General features: G+C 44.5%; 1 protein-coding gene and 1 long non-coding RNA gene across 7 annotated transcripts in view; one reads left to right on the forward strand and one right to left on the reverse strand.

Annotated features, from left to right (window-relative positions):
• Window positions 1-12,916, reverse strand: part of AKT1 (AKT serine/threonine kinase 1) — a 76,324-nt gene extending 63,408 nt beyond the window's left edge. Inside the window, exons 1-3 of one of the 5 annotated variants that reach the window (XM_074868960.1) lie at window positions 12,746-12,916; window positions 11,367-11,507; window positions 5,496-5,672 (exon numbers count right to left, since the gene is read on the reverse strand). In XM_074868960.1, the coding sequence (XP_074725061.1) occupies window positions 5,496-5,541 (46 nt within the window). In that variant the 5' untranslated portion in view covers window positions 5,542-5,672; window positions 11,367-11,507; window positions 12,746-12,916. Of the gene's footprint in view, window positions 1-5,495; window positions 5,673-11,366; window positions 11,508-12,273; window positions 12,685-12,745 lie in introns of those variants that run through there. The other 4 variants (XM_074868958.1, XM_074868959.1, XM_074868961.1 and 1 more) reach the window with 4 other exon arrangements.
• LOC141943506 (uncharacterized) lies at window positions 12,176-16,132 on the forward strand. Of its 2 annotated transcripts, none has more exons than XR_012628984.1 (3): window positions 12,176-12,295; window positions 13,765-13,905; window positions 14,066-16,132. It is a non-coding gene; the product is annotated as an uncharacterized LOC141943506 (long non-coding RNA). The 2 variants fall into 2 exon arrangements; XR_012628985.1 differs by having other exon boundaries at window positions 14,092-16,132.
• Window positions 16,133-16,392: the final 260 nt, after the last annotated feature.

The following is a 16,392-nucleotide window of genomic DNA, read 5'->3' on the forward strand; positions in this document are numbered from 1 at the left end:
TGAAAAAAGAAACATTTGGACTTCACCCCTCAAAAATGTGAAGCTGTGTTCTGGAAGAAAGACTCTTCTAAAAGGACACTGGAAAGTAACAAAGATGGTCAAAAACTTAGGCAGTCTGCTCAGTGCAAGGAAGATGAGCAATCTCTAGGCTACGCTAGCTCTTTCAAAGATGTAGTACAGTACAGTTACACTGTAGTAGGTAATTCTCAGCATCTGACTTCCCTGTCATCTAAATCAGACTTTTTACAGTACACTGGATCCAGCCTGTTTCCTATGATCTCTCCAGAAACAATTCCATCAGATGAGATTTACTCTCCAAAAGTCTAGCTGACTAGCCATTATCAGCTCATATTTCTCCAGATGTTTTGTGATCTCATCCTTTCTTAATGTCTCTAGCATCTTGCCTACCACCGAGGTCAGATTTATTGGTTGACAATTTCCTGGTTCCTCCCCAATCCCCTTTTCCCAGAACAGGGCAAGCAAAATGAAAGCAACCAAGAGCTAGCATTGCAAAACTATTGCCCCTTGTGTTGAAAAAGAGACACACAAGAAAAACCACAAACTGACACAGCTTATCTTTTGTTTCCAATAAGAAGAGCAACAGATTTCCCTATAAACCCAACCCTTCAGCTGTGGAAGTAGCATCAGCTTCCTTCCCTCTGTTACAAACTTTCCCCCTCCATTCTTTGTTCAGCCCCTATCTTGTTTCTTACCTTTCCTCTTGTCCCGTTTTTCCTCTGAAGCAGCTGTACCCTCTATAGCTGGCATCTTCAGAGTGCAGATGTGTCTTAGGATCCTTTGTATCAAGGATACAGCCACTCCTTTGAAATACCATTAAAGCCAGACCATCCATGAACTAAGCTGAAAAGCTTGAAGGTTCTGGCTACACAGGTCATCAAGAAAGTGCACCGCTACCTCCCAGGGAAGACAGAAGCCAAGGTAATAAATAAAACACACACACACATATACAAAAAGAGGTAGGGAACATGGTGAGAGCAGAAAAGAAGGAAGAAAGAAGAGGTGAGGAGAAACAGAACACAAGAGACTCACTGGCTTAAAAAAAAAGTTAACTTCTGGTCATACCTCATAAGATCCTGTTTTGATTCACACTAACAGAATACTGAAAGTATGAACCTGTGCTCAAAATAACAAAGCTAAAGTTCACAGTCTGTGCTATTCTGATAGAGAAAGTTAAAAGACCAACAATCAGCATTTAATTCCTGATTTGTATTTTACATACAGATCCTGCATTCATTTTATGCAATGAAGCTATAGGAAGACAAATCACAATGGACTACTGGTTATTTATTAGGACATCTGTATCACTCCATTACAGAAATAATTCTTTAACAAAAAAAAATTAGTTTTATTTCCATAAGTGGAGTAAGTATCTTTTGTACAATTTCTCATTTAAGGACCTCTAGTCATTTTGATCAGCTTGAAAGCCAGACTCCCAACCAGTCAAATAGTTTTACCTGCCTAAAGTCCACACAAATTGACATTTGGAGGACATGTTCTAGTTTTCATGGTTAAAATTACTGTGCAGTGTTTATATACCACTTAGAAATGAAAGCAAAAAGTAGCACCACATTTGCTGCTAAATATTAATGGCTGAATACGCAGGTCTCTCCTGCTGCTTATAATTGCTTCAGAGTTCTCAGAGTGAGAAATCAAGATTTCTATTTCCTTTTTTAAATGTCAGTGTACATTTTTCCCCTCCCCCCCTTTCCCTGCCTCCAAAAGACTCCTTTTTCCATATGAGTTTATGCCCTAATAAGAAAACCGGACATACTAGGGAAGACAGAGATGACAGAGTATCAAAACGCACAATCCCCCTTTTGTTAGCTTTGCAGAAAGACTTAAAAAAAAAAAAAAAAAAAAAAAAAAAGCAACCACAGGATGAAGACTGAAGACAATAGAAGAACCTTTATAAACAGGGACCAGAGCAGAAAGATGCAAGAAATCCAATAAGATCTTTAAAATGGATCAGTAAATAAAATACACTCAGGCATACGTCTTTTATCCAACAAGTTCCACAGCAAATGACCAAAATTAAGGATACTCGTGACATACATCCAGAAAACCTGTAATCTCAGAACTCAAAAAGTAGCAATTTGGGCAGATAATTTTCTCCTTCCCCCCTCATATCCAATCACAATTATAGCACCTCTGCATCAACCCACTTACCCCATCCTTTCCCACTAAAGAAACCTTCAATGTAACACAACCAGGGTCTACGTATTCTGGACATACACATACAATACACCAACCCCACGTTTGAGTTTCTTCCCATTTTCTGTGTGTGTGCTGGAACACTTCAGCCATGCAGCTATGCAAAAAGTGGTTAGTATTTTAACTACTGTTTCTGTCTTCACACAGAGTCCATCGCCTCACTATGATTAGAGCAAAAGCACCCAGTGCTGCCAATGGGGAAAAGGGGGGGGAAAAAGTTCATTCATGAATTCTTCTATTTCTGCCTGGTTGAGGTTAGACATGTCATGGAGATGGCTCTGGCCCCTGCACAAACAAACATCTGTGCTACTGGAAGTAGAGCTTCCTTCAAGCGACTGACTTACAGAACTGCCAAGAGCTCTCGGCCAGGCAGCAATGTTTAATTTCATTTCTCCATTTGTATTTTTAATCTTGGAAACAAAAACAGAAATGTAAAGCATGCTGACAGAAGAAAACAACCCCACAATTCTAGAAAGCCTTGCTATTTCCCTGCCAGGCCAAAACACCTGCTCCTGCTAATGACGGCTTTATGCTTATATACACCTGCCATCCAGAAGGGCTCCAGAGCACTTTGCAGCCTGATTTATACATACACAAATCATTAAAACCACCAAAATTAAGACACTGCTGGGGTGAGATGTAGCAACTCTTTTAACTGCACACAGCCATGCTGTTCAACTGCTCAGGACATGAACTAAGCAACACCATATCCAACCAAAGTTATGGAGGAACGTTAGGTAGAGAGAACATCATTGCCCAATCTGGAGTTCGGCCAGTCACTACTTAAAATATTTGCATGTGGAAAGCCCTAGGATCTTTAAAGAACACATGCAGTGCAACCTTCGGTTTTATAAATGATCCAAAAGACAAACAATATACATTTCCTATATCTAAAATCCTCCTTTAGCAGTCCCTCCCTGCAGTAATTACTGTTTATGCCTTAACTTCAGAAGCTCACAGTATCACACATCAGTTTTGGAAACATCCTGTGGTTGAAGCACTCGATCTTGCAGAGCCAGCAAACTGATAGGGTCTGGCAATAAATGTGGATGATTAAAAAAAAAACCCAAACCTCTACAAAATGCATGCACACACAAGTGGATCAGTTCCCTCCCACAGGCACCCCCAGCCAAAAGAACTGAATTTGTCAACTGATCCCAAAACAGCTACAAAAAACAAGAGAGTAACGGAGCTGACACACTGGCAAGCTGAGAAGGGGAGATAGCACTGCTTTCTCAAATCCTCCTCGCATGGACAACAAATTAACAGTTGCAAAGTCAATGAGGTAGAATGAAATAGGTGTCACCGCACATACCGAGAAGGGAAAAAGGCACTGGGGAACAGGTTAAAAAGATTAGGAAACCTGGCATCCAAAAAAAGTCAAGATACATTTAACACTTTGGGTGTTTGGGCACAAATTTGCAGTCTCAAATATGCACAACATGAGACTAACATTTTGGAAGTGGAAATGTGTTCAGCAGTTAATCTCATCATAATATTATCAGCAAACCATCAGAGATAATAATCTGTTTCTCTAAGGTAATTTTTAAAAAAAAAAAAAAAAGAAGAAAATCAGATCGGGGCGTCTTTTACTAAGACCTCCTCCAGAGGTCTTCTTCCTTGAAAGTAGCTTTATTGTAATCCTAGAAACAGCAAAAATTAAATTCTCAACAGTAAATACGGACAAGCTTGAAATACAACATGACTGTTTTAAAGTTTCAGACACACCTGCCTTTGAATCATCCTGACGATACAATTCTATTTTCATACTTTTTAAATGTTTCTCCCCCAGATTTCTGTACAGTGCTCGTCAAAATAGCAAAATAATTTTTTTTAAAGTTACAGGTAAGTGCAGAAAGAATTGTAACAATAGACAGTTAAAAAAAAACCCTCAGCCTAAAACCATAATTTAAAACTAAAAACATATCTCTGATTTGAAGAGTTTCTAGATTCATAAATGAGAATGGGAAGCATAATTCTGTGTTTCTTTCTCCTGCTTTATCCAAACACAGCATAATTCTCAAATACTTTACCAGAACAATGTAGTGTGGGTACACCAGAATTATTGAATAAATTATTTATGATGATGAGTGGAAAAGCATTTCTAACTGAAATAAACCAGAACAAAAAAAAAAAAAAGGAAAAAACTTTATCGAAACATTTTTACATCAAGTATCCAGCTGTTAGAAATATATGTTTCCACCCTTTTAAAAAACAGATTATCAACGTGTTTTCTGAATTCTTAGAAATTTCTTATGGTTGCAGAAGAACCATCAGCCTTCATCAAGGTTACAATAACGTATTTCTATTTTCTTCCAGAAATAATTATGCTACACCTCTGCACCTTCAGGCAAGTTGTTTCAAACCCTCCAGAAAAATCCTGAATCTGCAGAACCATGCAAGTTTCCCTACTGCTGGAGCACACACAATCTGTTTTTGGTCCAAAAAAATGATGATATTATGGAAAGTACCTAACACTGCTCTCTCCTTTCCAAGAAATGATAGTAGAATACAAAGAAACAGGTAAGTCAAGTACCTTATAGGAGCAACGCTGTAGTGCTTGAAAACAAACACCTCCTTACCCTCCCCAAAAAAACCCAAACCCACTGTTTTGGGGATAAAACACTTAAGAATGCAAAAAGCATAACAGTACACGTGACTATGTTATTTCAGTTTTGCCACCCAGTCAAGAATAAAGACTTTTTGTAAAAATCAAATGTCATTAGTGGTACAACGGAAATCCACAGAGTGCACAAACTCAAGGCTATTCTTCCTGTCTAGGACACTGGTACCAAGAGCAGTTCAGACACAAAACAGTACATTCTCTAGCAAGTCTCTGCAAAAGCACAGCACTGCTCGCAGAATACAGGCGTATTTTTCACTGTTCAAATGAGGATTCACGTCAAGACAATCCTACCTTCTAACACAAACAGAAAAGCTACAGACCTCCATATAAATCAAAATAATTTTCTACAGTTTAACCTTTAACACTCTTAAGTATCATCTCCTTCAGTTGCTATCTTTATTATCATTTTCAAAGCAGTTGACACAGTTTTCGGTGAACACACACACATGCACACACTCAAAGAAAACCCCTTATATGTGCGCTTCAAAAACTTGAGAGAAAGTCATGCACGCTCCTTATATGCCATTCCCTATTCGGGTGAACGGGAAAATAACAGACTATTGAAGATATGCTGCTAAAGGACAGATCACCACACAGACAAAGTCGGTCTACTGTCCTGGAGGGAAGAGACACTTACCTCGTTTGTGAAGCCACCCTTCCTTCACTATTGCTACTTCATTCATAATGGCGGGAATGTCTCTTGAAAAACCAGTTTATGCCAAAAGATCACTCTGTTGAAATTCCTGAACTTCCACAGAAGGCTCCACAAAAGGGTTGGGGCTTTTTTTTCTGGTTTTCTCCTTCTCAGTTATTTCTAAAAGGATCAAAAGAAGAGTGCACCATCATTTTGAAGCATGTCACATATGTACAGTAAGGGATACAGCAGGGAGTAGCTTTCATTGCTGGGTTGTTAGTTTGGGGTTTTTTTAACTATTATTACAAATCCTAAATGAGGGCTTAGCTCTTCACAAGGATTTTTATATCTCTGCAGGTGGAGAAACATGCTTGCTGAAGTCCTGCTTCTTCAGTGAGTAGGTGGATTGTGAGCAGACTGAACATCACCGGACACTGTCTGGATTAGAGGTGGATCCAAGACCTTGCCCAGCAGACCTCCATCTCTCCAACACCACCTCACTCTCCACAACAATAAAAATTCTGAGGTTTCACAAAGTCCGGTTTTAAATATTTCCTGGTAAGAAAACTTCCAGAACCTCTTCTGGAAGGCTTCTTTACAGCCTGATGTATAGCAGTCTACCAACTAGCACACAGTGCACCTTAGAGATAAACCTCTGACAGTAAAAGTTCCCAATACTCTGCTTCAAATTTTCCTACCTTCAGCATCATCCTGTTAATCCTACGCAGATCTCAACTCCCCAACCTCTGATATTTATAATTCCTACCTCTCAGAGGTATACAGAGAATTTCAGATAAGCTCACATACATTTCTGTTATTCTAAATCAGCCCTTATAGCACCCTGATCAATTTTATTGCTCTTCCCTGAACGCACTGCAGTTTGCTGCTGTCTTTCTCACAATGAAATACACCTAAGTACCACTTAGGATTTTTACCCCTCTGCTTTATGAGATGAAGTCCCTATCTAAATAGCTAAAAACTGCCGTATCTTATTGAAAACATGTCTAGTTCATGGCTGACTACCACAGAAACATTCTGTGCATTTCTCTTCCTCATTGAAGTATTGTCTTCCCAAATGCATTAGCTTTTTTTATTTTTCTAAATGGAATCTGATTATTTTTCTTCTGGTGGTACAAATGTTCTCTGTTTGTTTTTCTTTAATGACTTCTGTGCTCTCCAAAGTGTCCATATCACCATTCAATCTGGTATTACTTGAGTGATCAAAAAATGTAATTGGTGACAAATTCCCAGCAGTAATCAAGAAGTTCAATAAAACAAAACCCAGCAGCATTTGTAACCTGCCACCAAAGACCTGTTTTTTACTGGAGTGTCTCTCCAACCACAGAGACATCGCATTCCTCCCTAACAAATACACACCGTCTCTGCATGCATTTGGCACACATGCATCAATTATCTCTGAGCGTGCAGGTGATAGCCATCCATCAGAAACTAGATTAAAAAGCAACTAATTCCCCATAACTCACTAAGACACAACCCTGGATGGAAGAAACAGGTGGTAAGAACGAATCCAACTAGAACTGAAACCCCAGCAGGGACAGAGGGGTCTGTACTGTACGTCACCAGCACTCTGAAACGGGCAGCCAAAGCAAGGAGGTCAAATTTGAACAAGTTCCATCCACTGCCTGCAGAAATGGACTGGGACAAAGGAGGTCACTCCCCTGATACTTTGCCTATGAACTTTCACTGTTTGTCTCTATTCCTCAGCTTTTCCAATAACACTTTATTTTCTAGTTTTTCCCCAGAAACAAGGTGGGCTGTTTTTTTTTTTTTTTTTTTCAAATTACGTATCTGCCATATCTCACTGGTTATAATTATTAACTCCCAACAAACACGTAAGACATTTGCTTGAGGGAGGGAAAACACACGAAAAATTACACTGGAACAAGAGACATGTAAGAATTCCTTAATTTCATAAATAAATATGACAACACCATATACTGCAGAATAGAGACCAGTAACCCACAGCTGCCAGAGTTACCTTGGAACAAACTCCTTTAGCTCCAGAGCAATTAGGATAGAACCTGACAAACATGGCAGGCTTTCGTCCTTTCAAAACTTCATGCACAACAGCCATGCAAGCTAGAATGACTTGTTGATGTCAAGAGGAGACCAGACTTCATTTAGAGGCTTCGTTTAAGCATCGAGCAATTTGCAAAGTGTTGAGCAAAACCCCTAAGATTATAACAGCTTAGGCCTGGAAATGCAACACCCAGATGTGAAAATTAACACTTCTAACATTGTGCCAGAGAACGCAGGGACTGTGCGACCTATCTCTGCATCTTGAATTCAACAATTTAGCTGCACTGAACAATCAATATCCTTTTCAATAACCATACCTAAAAAAGTAAGCTACAAGCCAAACTAGTCTGTAGAAAGGACAATCCTATTATTAAAAACAGAAAAAGGTGCAAAGGCCCAAAATTCTGTAATCTGCACCTAACTTACTCCAGGTTTTTCTGGGTTAATGCTTGCCAAGATTACCACTTGGCAGCCTCCTGCTCTTCACCAGCTAAACTGTCATCTCATAATCTGAATTTGAATGACAATACAGCCCAAAAAAGCAGATCAACAAAGAAACCCTAAGTTCAGAGGAACTACTTTTTCTACTCTCTGTGGTGTTCAAAAAGTTTGGACTGCCTTTTCAATTTCTACCCAAGAAACACTCTTCACTTGCTACTGCAGCCCTGCTACTACCAATGTGTCTTCACCTGCCTGTCTCCTTTGAAGGGAGAGGGGTGGTGAAGGGGGTAGGGGGTCTTATAAAGGAGCCATGCACAGGAGATTGGGCAGCATGGCACAACAAAGTGGTAAAACATTAAATCCCTGACACCAAACTGCAGCATGGGCTCCACCTCAGTCCTTCAGTCAGCTATGCACAGCCTCTTATTTTATAAGGGGGAACTTAAGCTATCTTTTCTTCACGCTGCGAAGAGCTGGGGATCCCTTCTCACTGTCCAACAAGATGTCCACAGACACAGCTCCAACAGCAGCAAACCTCCTCTATCAGGTATATTTTAAAACACACATTCAAGCTGTGCCTAATATATCTATTTTAGTAAAAGACGCTATTGAAGACAGCAGCAGCAAGTAAGAGTAATTTCTCGGAATAGAAGAGCAAGTTAACTACAGGTCAACATACTACTGGAGATGCGTAAACCAGAGAAAGTTCCTTTTCCATAAAATCCTTGGAGGGAAAAAAAAAAAAAAAAAAAGATTACAGTCCTCATTTATGGCCATCTAGGAATGGTTCCCAGTGAACAGAGGGCATCTGAGGTAAGTATGACCTGGCTGCTCCAGCCTGTGTCTGCACATGACTGAATACTGTCAAAAGCTAAACAACTCCGTCTTTCTCCCAGCGTTCTGTTTGCCTGTTTTTCAATATGCATTTCTGTAATACTTTTTCGATACCAAAGTATTCCTCAAGCGGCTGAATTGCAGTAAATCATGAATGGCATGACACCAGCATCATATCATGGTGACGCTGGTTTTATGCATATATTAATTCCTTAAAGGTTATTAACTTTTTTATAAATAATAACTCACTTCCCTAGGCACTGCAGCAGCAAAACCTGCTTTAAGGAGTCAGTCCAACCAACTGTCCAACAGAAGGTGGAGCAGAACTGTCTTTTCCGTATTGGGAGAGTCGCATCAGAGTTCCTTCTCTTATTCTTTCATTTACTATGCTCACCTTCTTTTGTCTTCACAAAATCAAGAGATGAATCTGTTTACTTGTCCTCTCTCCAAGATGAAATTTTATATTCATTTCTACTCACACCCTAAAGCAGAGCAGGAAGAAAAGGAATTCCTCCCTAACACTGAAGCTGAAACCTAAGTTTATGGGATGCAGAAACATCTATGGTAATCACCTCATCTTCATGAGGGAGAGTAAGCAAGAGACTGAAGGAGGATCAGACCCACCAACCTCAGTCCTGCTGCTGCCTCACCTGGCACTTTAGACTGTGTAAATTAGTCCAGATCAGAGAGCAGGTTACAGCAAAGCATGCTCCTGGACTAACACTTCCACACCACCCATGACACCACCAGTTACCAACGCCCACTGCCCTGGTGTGGCATGGTCCTGATGCTCCCAGGACACCCTGAGCCCTAACATGCTATGCAGCCTTACATGTTCTTACAATCCGCAGCAGCAGGACCAGGCAAAAAAGGATCCAGCTGCCCCTATTTGCCTACCTTGGCCACATGACACTGTCATGAGAGCAGATGAGACACACAGGAACTGCAGGGGGGCAGAGGAGCGCGCGTCTGGACCCATTACATGGGGTATCGTGAGCAACCTAAGCTCTCCTGCTGCAGTAGATCCCAGCGTAAGCTCACAGCAGACAGCCAACTGTACCTGAACAGCACAGACACACAAAGCTGGGCTCCAGCCAATATTTCAAGTAGAATGTAGACATAGGTGTCCCCACCAGGCTTTGACCAGTGAAGTACATCTCCTGAGTTATGCAAATCCTGCCTGGTGTTCTGCAGGAGCAGCAGCGGTTCCAACGCGCTCAGGGCCCTCTAAGCCCGCAGTAGCTTTGCGCTGTGACCCAGTTACCAAATCTGGGCAGAGAGCTTTCAAAAAAGCTTAGAAGGACCAGGTTGTTCCAGCATCTTAGCTTACTTTACAAAAATGCATTGTGGGCCACGAGTTAGGTGTGGTCACCAGTATTTGCTACTCAATGTTCTGTGTTGAATGACACCACATCTAAACTGGTATTTCATGGCAGCAAGCTTATCACAAGCTTCAGAAAGGCTTCTCTGATTCTAAGCTATAGGGAAAATGGTAAGTGGAGAACAAAAATCTCTAAAGCCACATCCACTTTTCTTTCAATCTGTTAGCCTAATTTAGGTTTACAAAACTGTAATTTGAAATACTTGTGCTCTCCATGCCTTTGCTGATCAATAGACACAAGGTTAATATTGTTCAGGTGAGGGGCCAGAGTTACAACATCCAGCTGTCCAAGCTGCAAGCACAACTATAGTTTGATAGGACAAACTAAGCTTTTTCAAACTAAGCTATTTCAAAACTGAGTGATGGCAGAAAAGAGACTTCTTCATACCCTCTCTGTCAAAGACACAGCTCAGACAAAATCCTCTTTATGTTCCCCAACAAGAACAAGTCCTTTTACAGTTTATGCTCATATAATTTAAGAACTGTGCTGCTCAGAACTTCTGTACCACTTGAGATGCATTTAATCAAATTCTATTTTAAAGTATTTATAACAGAAGTTTTGTTCTGTCCCCAAACAAATCAAGTCAGTCATGAACCTATTTAATCCTTAATGTAATCACTTACAGGACATTTTTATAAGCCAGCAAGTGAATGCTGGAGCTACAAGTTACTTATGGACATTGAATCAATTCTTAAATGTGATTTACCACTGCTGCACACCGAAAACAGTTCTATAAACATCGCACGTAACAAAAACCCTCATATTTAAAAAATCAAAGGTAGTTCCACAGTGTCTTTGAATCTGTTAACTCAGACAAATGTTGTGGCTGTCATCAGGAAATTAACTACTACATAAAAGTAATTACTAGTCATGCAGTATGTCAAATTTATTTACCTGTAAACAAATATTCTTCTGAATTAAGTGTTAGTAACTCTTTATAACTGTATTTTGAAATGTACATCCCTCCTGTGCTATAAATAAAACAAACAAGAGCAAATCAGGGATTTGCTTCTTACATATTAGAGGTGGTAGGAAAACAAAGCAAAAAGAAAAACAGTTAAATACTTTCCCCGGGGGGGCAAGAAGAGGGGGGGGAGACCGACAAGGTACAAGCTGTATTAGCATCAACAGCGTACTGTCAGTAAAATACATAAAAAATCCCAGCACGTTCATGTACGTGATTATAATTATGTGCTTTACAAAGAAACAGAAGCAAAAGTCCTATAAGTCTCTAAGAACATTTCAGCAACTGCAGAATTTCACCTGGGGGGGCAGGGGGGCATCTGCAAACAGCTTCCTACAGCTCTGCAAAACACGACTGCAAAAAAAAAAAAAAAAAAAAATCCAGTCCACAAACGCTGCACAGCCACCTACACACGCCAAATGCCCACGGAGATAATCACACCCCCGTCGGCAAACACTTAGTGGTCCGCAAAGCGGAGCTGGGCTGAACAACGCGGCTACAGAGACAAGGGGAGAAAATGGGGGCGGGTAAGGTGGGAGGGGGGGCACTTGGCGACTTTATTTGCCACAGTTTTAGAAATACGCGCGCACACACACACACCCCCCGCCCCCCGGTTTCCCTGGGGGATGCTCGGGCAGGTCCCGGGCCGCCCCAGCCCCCGCCGGTGCTGGAGGGCCGCTGCTCCGAGGGGCTCGGGGCAGGCCCGAGGGCCGCCGGGGGAGCCCCCCGCCCCGCCGCCCTCTCACCCACCGCATCCCCGGGGAGCCAACAGCTTCCTGTCCGCCCCGGGCCCGCCGGCAGGACGCCGGCCGGGGGCCGCCCGCAGTCCGGCCCCCCTCACCCCCACCACCCCTCCCGGCCGCCCCGGGGGGGGGTCACAGCCCGGCCGTGCCTGGGGCGGGCGGAGGGGAGCGGCGGGGCAGCCCCCCACCCGCCGCCGCGGCCTAGGCGAGTCAGCGGCCGCCGCCCGGGGAAGGCGGAGGCCGGTCGCCCCCCTTCCCTTCCCCTCCCCTCCCGGCCCCGCACAATGCGGCGGGCACGGCGCGGCCGAGCGGAGCAGGCCCCGGCCCCGGCGCTTCCTTCCCCCAGCCCTTCCCAGCCGGGGGAGCGGGTCACTTACATGGCTGGAGCCCGGGGAGGAGGTGATGGGAGGGTGGCGGCGGCAAGGGAAAGCAGCCGGGGAGGGAGGCAGGGGAAGGGGAGGTAAGGGGGGAGCGAGCCAGCGAGCGAGCGGGGGGAAGGGGGAGGCTGGCGAGGCGGGCTCTCCGGCGGGTGCCGAGCGAAGGCCTCACTGGGCTCCCGGCAGCCGCCGCCTCCTCACCATCCCCGGGCGGCGGGCGGCTCCTCCTCCCCCTCTCGCAGGCGCTCGGCCCATGGGGCTCACACGCCCGCTCCGGCTGCCGCCGTGCCTTCCCCGCCGCTCCGCCTCGCCCCCGCCGCCGCCCTGCCTCCGGCCGGGAGGGGGAGGCCGCCCCTCGCCTCGCTCAGCAGCCCCCCCGCCGCCGCAGCCGCCTCCCCCCCGCGCCACCGGGCCGAGCTCCCGCAGCCGGGGCCGGGCTCGTCCCACACGCGTCTCCGCGGCGCTCGCTCACATCCTCCGGGGAGCGGCCGCCGGGTCCTACCGCCGCCGGGCCGCTTCCCACCCAGCCCCGCCGTGCCTAGGGGCCGCTCCGCTCCGCGCCGCTCCCCGGGGGCGGGGGGGGACACGCTTCGCCGCCGGGGCCTCGCCGCCCGGCCCCGCCTCGCCGCCCTCAGCGCTCCCCTCAGCGCGGCGGGGCAGCGCCCGCCGGCCCGGCCCGGCCCTCCTGCCGCCCCCCTCCGCCCACCCGCCAGGCCGGCCCCAGGCCCCGGGGGCGGCGTTTCCTGGCCCCGGGCGGCCCGGCGGCGGGGTGTCCCCCCACCCAGGGCCCTTGACCCGGGCGTTTGGGACGCCGTGCCCCGCGAGGTGATGTGGCCTCGCCTAACTCGGCCCTGCGGGAAGCCGCCAGCGTTAGGAGCCTGGTGCCCGGAGCGTGGACAATCCACCCCAAAAAACAGGGGCCCGACCCCGCAGTGGGGGAGAGCCCCGGGCAGCCCCTGGCACTTCAACCTCTGGGAAGGGTCAGGCCCCCGTGACCCCCCCGGGGTGCCACCAGCAAGCTTCCCCAAAAGCATGGGGTGCCAGTCCGCTTACCCCGCGCTCGGAGCTTTCCCTTGAGCCCGTGAAACAACCAGTTGATTAAATAATTCGGTCTGACGGTACCTTGGAGGATATTTCAATATCCCTTTCCGCAGCAGGCGGGCTGGGGGGGCGAGGAAAGGTCAAGCGATTGCCTGGGGAGTGGCGGTGGCGGAGGGGCCGGGGTGGCGAGCGTGGATGCTGCTCTCCCCGCTGCCTCGCTGCACTCGAGGCCGTCCTGCTCTCACAGCAGGAATGGCTCAAAACATCACAAATTACTTCAACTATTGCTTACAGCACCGCAATATTTTGTAAGATTTTTAAGAGCCGTTCAGCTCTGAAAAATGATGTGGTGGAAATGCCTTTGGCAGATTTATTATTTCTCCACACTTCCAGTACCAAAATTTGCCCTCTTTGGTCATTAAGGGATTTTGTTTATTTTCTAATCGACAGTGCCATAAACACTAACTGGAAGAACTGATCGGATTTCTTCTGAAACGTACGATCACTGATGATGGCATTTCTGCAGTCGGAAGCAAGCTGGAATCTAGGAAACAGCACATCTTCCCACAGCTTTGCACTAACAACATAAAGGTACGTAAAATGCATTTACAGCAGTAAAGATGAGGAGTACAACTGCCTTTACGCCGGTAGCAAACCTATTTGGTATAATAAAAGGCCTTTTTACCACATCATTTGAATGATTGTCCACATCTAGTGAAATTCACTTTCTTCTTCCATTTTGATCAACTAGGTCTGTCTAATTATATCTGTCACAAGGGTTCCTGAGCGTCAAATGGATCACTGGGTTTCGGATACATCAGCGTGTTAGAGGAGCCAACCATGAGACAGAGGAGGAAAGGCTTCACTCTTCTTCATGGTGGAGGGAGGAAGAGCAAAACCTCCCTTCCCACCAAGGAACAGACCAGTTCCTCCTGGCAGAGCTGCTACACCAGCGTGGTATTTTCTTTGGCTTTCCTTTAGGTTTACTGGAACATATTTCAGCACAGTTTTAAAAACGTACCATTCGGGCAACTTAGCGGAATAAGCAGATCCTTGTGGTACAGGTCCAGTCACCTAGTTTAGGGTCAGATCTTCACCTGCTGCAGTCAGTGGAAAGGTTTCTGTTGGTGTCAAGGCAGGCTGTGAGAACTCTCTAAGATGCAAAGGTAGTGGAAAGGAAAAGTCTGGGTTTGTGACCACATTTTGACCTACCGTGCATTATGTACAGGATATTTAGTGTAGATTAAATTGTAGGTAGCCGTTAAAGATATGTTTAAAATCAAATTAATCATCAGTGTGCAAAGCTTGCAGGCAGCTCAGAGGACATGTATCGAACTTAACAAAACCAAGAAAATTAATTTATGAACTAATTTTGAGTCTTCAGACTGCAGTCACACCTAGCATTAAAGAACATGCGTAAATACAGGCGTTCACTGGCTGTAAGACACTCTTGTCCAGGCAGGGGGATCTCTGGTAATAGATCTGATTGCAGGAGTGTTTTCTTGCCTTCCTGCCAAACCCTGTCCTGATTGATAAGCTCCCAGGCTGTGTGGTGAGCAAGGTCATTAGGACTTCCCCCTGCAAATGAAGCAGCAGTTTAAAAAATAAGGTCATAGAGTAAACAGTTTTCTGTCCTGAAGAAAAGAAAATAAACCTCCGTTGTTTGCTAAAAAGGAAGTACAATTAAAAAACCCCAAAATTTCAACACGAATAGATTGTTTAGATTTGCCGACTCTTGATTTACCATGATGAAAGACAGGCCCAAACTAGAAAGTTTGAATCTTGATCTGAATCTGCCATTCCCCAAATTTGAGGGGGAAGTGCTATTCAGAGTCTGGAGTAAGGGCTTATCTCTCAAACACAGCGAAGTACTGTGGATAAAAATACCCAGGTAAAGTAGGAAGTGCCTGGTCTGCAACAACAAGAGTGACTTTGTATCAACAATGAACAAAAGCAGCTTTTTTTTTCTTTGAGAACAATGAAATCACTCAAGAATTCTTATAAATGCAAACAAAGTGCGTTTTATCACTCAGTTATCATCAGTGGGATTATAGTCTATAAACCCTAATTTTCAGGGAAGTCCCTAGATTTCCCTGAGCGCTTCCTCAAATTTCACCTATGTTGACTCTAGTTTATTAAGTGCTTCAGGATAAGGTGCATCAACTGTTCCTTGGTATTATATTACCTGAAAATACTGAACATAGGGGTTAGTGGCAAAGAATGTTTGATTGCCAGACGGTGTATCAATACCACACCAGAAGAGCAGGCACTCCTGTTCTCATCCATTTTTAACACATATACAGGTAACATATAATTCAATGTGACTTTTAAACGTTATTTTAAAACATTGAAATTATGCAGCTTTGGATAAAAATGTTTTTTATCCAGTCAGGCATAAGAAGAAAGACTAGCATGGTAAGATAAAGTAGAATTATTGAGTTAGCCCCCAGTAGAACAAGTTCTGTTCCTTGACTGCAAGTAATGACAGCACTTTTATGTGCCAACAGTGAATTTGTTCCTCCCTTTTTAAAAAGTGGGCTGTACTCAAAGGAAGAGACTATACGACATCCTATTAGAATTACAGAGCTAGCATCTCAGTCTAGGCATTAACAGCTTTTAAACAAACAGGTTTGGTCTCAGACAAAAATCTCTCAATAAAAATACATTTCACGGTGCCAAATATAATAAATATAGTTGTGGCTCTAAAATTGAACAAATCCGATGTTTGAAGGTGTATTTCTCAATAACAAAACAATAGCAGGCTATCTGGAAAATAATAGTCATACTGAAATATTGTAGTTTTGCTTTTTAGAAATTAACCTTGTGAATAAATACATGTATGATTTAGTTTGTACTTTGATGAATTTCCTACAAGACTTAGTGTCAGCTAAACTGGTAGCATGAAGAGCAGCGAACTGGATGATGCCTGTCTGCTGAAGCATCTTTGGGAGCTCTTCCCAATGGCTCGCTAAAAGCCCTGGGAGAGGTGGGACAGGAGACCTAGGTTTGGTTTGAGCTTCTGTTCCTGGTTGCCAGGGTGCTAAAGCTGGACAGCCCTGGGATGGCAGTGTGCTTTCT

This window comes from Strix uralensis, chromosome 4 (genome assembly GCF_047716275.1).
Source record: "Strix uralensis isolate ZFMK-TIS-50842 chromosome 4, bStrUra1, whole genome shotgun sequence".
NCBI classification, from domain to species: domain Eukaryota; kingdom Metazoa; phylum Chordata; class Aves; order Strigiformes; family Strigidae; genus Strix; species Strix uralensis.